The 6,658-nt window shown below is 34.6% G+C and overlaps 1 protein-coding gene across 2 annotated transcripts; it reads right to left on the bottom strand.

The window, feature by feature from the left end:
- Window positions 1–1,083: 1,083 nt before the first annotated feature.
- On the bottom strand, window positions 1,084–3,751 carry LOC142518572 (uncharacterized). 2 transcript variants are annotated; one of them, XM_075621367.1, is made up of 6 exons: window positions 3,502–3,751; window positions 2,768–3,016; window positions 2,488–2,664; window positions 2,217–2,323; window positions 1,666–1,886; window positions 1,084–1,561 (listed from the first exon to the last, which is right to left on the bottom strand). In XM_075621367.1, the coding sequence occupies exons 1-6, from the start codon at window positions 3,658–3,660 to the stop codon at window positions 1,176–1,178; spliced, it is 1,299 nt and encodes a 432-aa protein (XP_075477482.1). In that variant the 5' UTR covers window positions 3,661–3,751; the 3' UTR covers window positions 1,084–1,175. The 2 variants fall into 2 exon arrangements, with proteins under 2 accessions (XP_075477482.1, XP_075477491.1); XM_075621376.1 differs by having other exon boundaries at window positions 1,084–1,339.
- Between the last annotated feature and the right edge of the window lie 2,907 nt (window positions 3,752–6,658).

The raw sequence follows: 6,658 nt of genomic DNA, 5'->3' as shown, positions 1-6,658 counted from the left end.
AATTCCTAAATCCCAAATTAATTTTCTTGATTTATGTCATTCATTTATTATTGTTATTATTATTATTATTATTTTCCGATTTAGGTCTTTGATTCAAAATTCTGAAAGCTAGTGATATATAGTAGGTAATATCTATTATTTTTATTTTTAATTTTAAGAACTTTGAACCTAAATGATGATGTTTTTTATTATTAATGTTTTGTTTCGTAAATTTCAGTATGAAATTCATTATATTTTTGAATTTTTGTGTTTTATTAATTATGGTGTTTTGGCCTAAAGTTGAGAGTTTACGCTAAGAATCATTATTTTTTTATTTTTCTTTTAAATCCTTATTGTGTTAAAATAATATTATGTTTTATTATAATTTTTTGTAATATATGTTAAAGATAGTATATATTGTACGATTAATTTGTGAGTAAATATCAAACACTATACTTTTATTTTAAATTTTTGATCATAAGTTAATTTGAAAATTTTATTTTTGTCCTCCAAATAAAAACGTTTAAATCCACCCCTGTACATTGTTATCCTTGGAGCCCTTGAGGCTAAGAAGACTCGGGAAGAGTGTTTGGCTAGCTTGGAGACCTCGAGGCCAAAATTTAAGCTGTTATAGAGGTTTGACGATAAATATACTTGCATCTTTATTTATATTCCAAATTACATTATGACTCTTTAAATTTGGGATGAATTGACTATAACTCTCACTATAAGAATTTCATTTTTAAATGATCTAAAAAATAGATAAATGTCAAAGTAGACGCATGAGAAGTAAAATGATATTTTTTAAAATTCCCTTTAAAATAGATCCCCAATGAGGTGTCTGAGTTGGTAGAGCAGATGAGTGTTTCATCAATGGTCATGTACGTACAGGGCTTACCTAATATCGTTTACCTAACTAGTATGATTTGCAAGCTAGTCCGAGTTCTATATGGAGGTTAGCTTTTCCATATATTTCAAGGAATAAAATAAATGATCGAATGAATATGCACTTCGATATTTCACAATGCGTGACATCAAAAGACCATCTTTATGGTAGTCTTATACTATAAGATGGTGTAGATTTATATATACGTAAGAGTTCTACATGCATGTTTCAAAAAAGAGTTCTACATGCATCCACTGGTCACTCCCCTGCCCTACAATGAATATGCTTCGTTAGGAGCTTGAGATGGCAATCACTCAAGGTTGTTATCCGTAACATCGCAAGCCATGAATGTTTCTATCAGATTGTTGTTGTTGTAAAGCTGCATACTGGTTGGATTATGATACGATCGAATCATGGCCTCCACTTCTGCCTCTAGGGTTCCCTCATTTGAGCATGGAACTTGACCATTATTCCCTAAGAAATTGATGTGGGAATCGTCTAACTTTGAATGATGTGTTCCATCATCTTGATAACTGAGTAGCTGCTCATGGCTTTGTGTTATCGAGTTGATATCTACTTGCAATTGATTCAGCACTCGAACCGGTTCTTGGATACCAGCATTTCCCTCTGGAAGATCTTTCCCTAGATCCCAAACCGTTGTATTATTGTCAGCTGATTGAGAAGGGTAATTCATAGCTATAACAACACAGTAGAAGAGAAAATTGGTGACAAGTTAATTCATACATGTGTTGTTGCAACTTACTGCTTTGAAACTGAATAATGTAGTGAACGATACATACCTGGAACTGTTGAATTTGGAGATGGTCTAATAAATGTGGATTCGAATCCCAATCGACTTCCATTTAAACAGAGGGAATGTTGTGGTGGATTTGTATAGAAAAAAGGGCATTCTGGGTCTGGGAATGGTAGCTGGTTTAAAGCAGAGAGTCGTTCATCACACTTCAAAAGTTGTTCATAGTGTTTATCAAGGAGTCCGGGAGGGAATACCACCAAATGCCTCCTGCAAAAGAAGGGAAGGTGAAATAGAAATGATAATCATCTGTTCTCCAAGTCTGATGACATTGATTATTGCGTTTTTTAAGAAATATAAATTCCCAACACGTTGACAATAATGTGAAATTAATTTAAAATTTTCTATATATTCGATTATGAGCAATTTGGATATCATAAAAACGAGCTGATAGGATATAATAGATCCAATGGCCATCATTGTCACAAAAAATTCTTTCACGTGAGGTCAAACATTGACCCAACGTGTTGAATTTTGAATAAACTATATATATATATATATATATATATATATATATATATAAAATGATATCTACGATACCTTGTGATGGTAGCTTGACCTCCAGTGAAATCAGACACCGGTGCCCAAGAGGTAAGCCTTCTGGGTTGAGGATTGGTCTCTCTAGAGAACGAAGGCGGTTTATTCAACTACATGAACAAAAAACGTCAAGTTACTTAATTCATTGGTTGAAATATTGTAAACATAAAACATATAGTAGAACAATATATGAAGTCTCTTCGATTTAAAGTATCACTCGATGGTCATGAATCTGATATAAGGTCATATAGTCAGACGAGCAAAAAGGTTAAACCTGGATTTCCAAAATCCCTGGTTGATCAGTCTCCCCCACGACGGCCCTAATGGCCATGATATCGGACCATTTTATTTCGATCTTACTTTTCAATATTCCTTCCAGAATCTCCCACACCATTCTACGCTTGGCATAGTAAAATTTGGCAGTCAAATCACCTCTATTTGAACTGTGTTTCTGGAGACGTGCATTAAAAATATACATGTCAGAGTAATAGGGAATCAAGATATATTTTTATTAACTTGAAATATAATTCAAGAAAGGGCTTATACATGTGCACCTGCCAAGATCCGATTTTTAAGAGATCCACAGCCAAATTCGAAGCTTTTATTTTTTGTTGAGAAGACCCCGAGGCATCAAATCTTGTTTTACGCCTATTATTAAGGTATAAACCATGGATTTGATGATATGAAAAATGTACTTGCTTCCCTTCACACAACTTTTTATTCATCAAATCCAGAAAAGAATCTGATATCTCAAGTTTCAACCCAAAAAGGCTTGATTCTTTGCATCCTGCGAAATCTCCATTCTGCAGAAATACAAGATTTTAATGACATTAAACAACGATAAAGTCGAAAGAGAGACAAATTCGTGATTGTGATTACGTCAAGTACTCATGTTCGTGTTTCACTTGATCGATCGAAGACGATACTGAATTGTATATATATTAGCTATAACTCGACATGTACACGAAATGGATACAGGAGAATCGAAAACTAAATTTTGTCATGTATATAGGGAACATAATTCATTTGTATTTTATGCGTTGTAGACGGAAAAACAAACAACAAAAATGGCGTACCCCACCATTCTCCGTAAAATCGTATACAAGATCTGTACACCAAAATCCAAACAGAAATATCGCATGCAAATCATCGAACCACCCAGAATCTAACCCAACTTTTCGCTTATCCGGAGTTTTTTCATGCAACACAAAACTGAAAAAACCGATGACCAAACAAAAACAAAAAAGAGTCTTTAGAAGACGAGGGAAGTGAAAAAGAAAAAAGAAACCTGCAAATTTACAAACTCTGGTGAAACCCTAGCTCTCTTCGAAGCAGATGATACATCGAAACTCTGATCAAATCCACCTTCAAGAAGCTTACGTTTTCCAGATTCCGAACATCGCTTCCTCTGGAAATCCTTGAAGAAAATCATGTTGTTGTCACTCATTATTTCCCACCAACGGGTACCCTTTCTTGTTGGAATTCGATTATTTTCACAATCTAATTTATCGTCTTCCAACTGGGAAAAAAGTTGCAAATTAAATAGGCGCTCAGTCTCTTTGAATATTTTTTGTTTTTAGAGATAATATGTACAGAGAAGAAGAGAGGCTTAAAAATAGGAGCAAATTATAATAAATAATTTAGTTCCCACACGTCGCAATAATCGGGCTTTTAGCTTAAAAGATTCCAAACATCTTCGGGGTGAATCTATAAGTTGGTTACGGCGCAAACAAATATGAGAATCTTTATAAAAAAAAAAATTGGGAATTCATTAAATATTTAAAATTTAGTTTTTATATTCTAACTTTATCTATTTAATTTTTTTCTTTAATTATATTTTGACCCAGAAAATAATAACATTTTCGATACTAATTCAGCCGTTCGACGAAAATAGTCGGAAATTACTAATTTGTAAACAAACGCTGAACATTGATAAATTAATAGACCAAAATATAACTAATTATACACTAGCAGTGGCGGAGCTAGGAATCCGATTCTACACGGGCTAGAATTTTAAACTCTATAATTCTTTAATATTTTAAATTGATCTACCCGGGCTAATATCAAATTATCAAAAATTATACAAAAATTTATATAAAAATTTTTTAAAAAATTTTGGACCACCCGGGATAAAGCCCGGGTGAAAGTACTGTAGCTCCGTGATAGACTTAATTTAATTGCGGTGATGATAGTCAAAACCAATAGATCTCGTTAAGTGAAACCAGAAGACTTTAGAAAAACAGAAGTTCTCTTGTCGCCTTAACTAAGCAGTACTCTTCGAGTACTTATCAGTTTAAGAAAACAGAAGAAGAACTTGACTATCTACTAGAAACAGAACCTATCCTGCTTATATTAAATGTTACCGTTATTTTACCAATTACGGGTATTAAATGCTTCATTAATGCTGAACAAAGTCATTTAATACGCATTACCTATTTTTAGTATGAAACAAGACTGATTGTTCTGAAGCCTTTTTGCAGGAACTATTTTTGGCAATAAAGCTGTTTCTATCAGAAATCAAAGAAGCCGTTTTGATTATAAACGTTGGATTCAAGTTATCTATATATATGGAACGAATCCATTTGATGTAACAACGCCGATTCTTTATCAAGAAACATATTATCTATCCAACGTTATTTTTTAGCAAACCGCGAACCAATCGTTATCTTCAAGCTCAAGTTGTAGAAAAGCAGTACATGCTTAAAATCTTACATCTGATATTTGATATCATTTTGTACTGCTGTTTCTTCACCTCTTCTAGTAAAACACCCTACGATATTCTTTTGAAGAAGAGTTTGTAAACTGAAAAAGAGTCTTTTCTAGAACCTTGTTATATTGAATCATATTGTGTTGAGTTACTAAGAGTTTCAGTAGGCAAAGGATAAGTCCTGCTGAAGTGGGTGTGTACGAGTGTTGTATTGTAAAATCCAAAGTCTTTTAGTGATACCTTCTGGAAATAGAAGAAGGGGAGACGTTGAAGATTTTATTTTCGAACTTCCAGAAACAATTACTCTTGTATTGCCTACTGCTATTACTGCTTTTTCACCCTATTCCATCGGATTATTTCCGCACTTATTATTGTGATCTGCTGGATGTAATCTTGAACAAGAACAACTAAAATCTCTAACAGGATTCTAGCATCCTTTGCAAAATCTATCGGTAAAGGAAAGAGTTTATTCACCCCCCCTCTAAACTTCACATCGATCCCCAACAAGTGGTATCAGAGCAGATTTCTCTTGTTCTGAAAAATTCACAACAGTTATGGCACATTTCAGCAAGGTTCCTATGTTCTCAAAATAAGACTTTAATGATTGGAAGATTCGTATGCAAGCTCATCTTGCAGCCCAAGATGATGACATATGGTATGTCATCACAGATGGTCCATTAAAGATTTTAAAGCATAATACAGCTATTGCTGTTACTGATGGAGTGCCGCAAATGGTTGAAAAACCAAGAAGCAAATGGACTGGTGAAGATAAGAAGTAAGCCAATCTCGACAACGTCGCGAAGGACATTCTTTACAAAACTCTTGATAAGAACACTTTCAGTAAAATCAAGATGTGTTCTACCGCGAAAGAAATCTGGGAAAAGCTCATTCAAATATGTGAAGGAAATGAGGAGACAAAGGAAAACAAACTGTCTGTAGCAATGCAGAAATTTGAAAATCTGAAAATGAAGGCTGGTGAAACTCTAAATGAGTTTGATGAACGTTTCAGCAGCCTGGTCAATGAACTAGCAGCTCTTGGTAAAGAGCATGGCAACAGAGAAATAACACTCAAGGTGATGAGAGCTTTACCTAGGGAATGAGACTGTCAAAACAATGGCTATGAGAGTCTCTAAAGATCTAAACAAGTTGGAGCTACATGACTTGTTCGCTGACTTAAAATCCTATGAGTTCGAGCTAGAAGTGAGAAGCGGAGAAGAACCCTCAGAAAATCTGCCAACCAAGGCTCTTGCTGCTACTGCGGTTACTACTTATACTACTGCTGCTGCTGTAGTTATTCCACAAGCAGTACATGCTACCATCATTGAGAGCACTTCTGAAAAGACTGCTGAAAAGATCAGCAATGATGTTATGTCTCTCTTTGTGAAGAAATTCTCCAGATTTATGAAAAAGAATCATCGAGCTTACCAAAGCCCTAATCGGAATTTCAAGAAGGATTCACCACCTGGTGATATGACGTGCTTTAACTGTGGAAAAATCGGTCACTTTATTGCTGATTGTCCAAAGCCCAAGAAGGATGACCAGAAGAAGAAAGAATACAAAAAGAATGACAAGAAATTCAGAAGAGACCGCAAAGCGATGATTGCTGAGGAAAGCAAGTCTAAATGGGCGGATTCTAGTTCTGAGTCCTCTGACTCAGAAAGTCATTCTAGCGAAAGTGATGCAGAAGAGATCAAGTGTCTTATGGCAGACATTGAACCAACCTCGATATCTGGAGAGG

This window comes from Primulina tabacum, chromosome 1, assembly GCF_025594145.1.
Source record: "Primulina tabacum isolate GXHZ01 chromosome 1, ASM2559414v2, whole genome shotgun sequence".
In the NCBI taxonomy this organism is placed as follows: domain Eukaryota; kingdom Viridiplantae; phylum Streptophyta; class Magnoliopsida; order Lamiales; family Gesneriaceae; genus Primulina; species Primulina tabacum.
The sequence above is the reverse complement of the archived record's forward strand: the minus strand, read 5'-3'. Positions and strand labels throughout refer to the sequence as shown.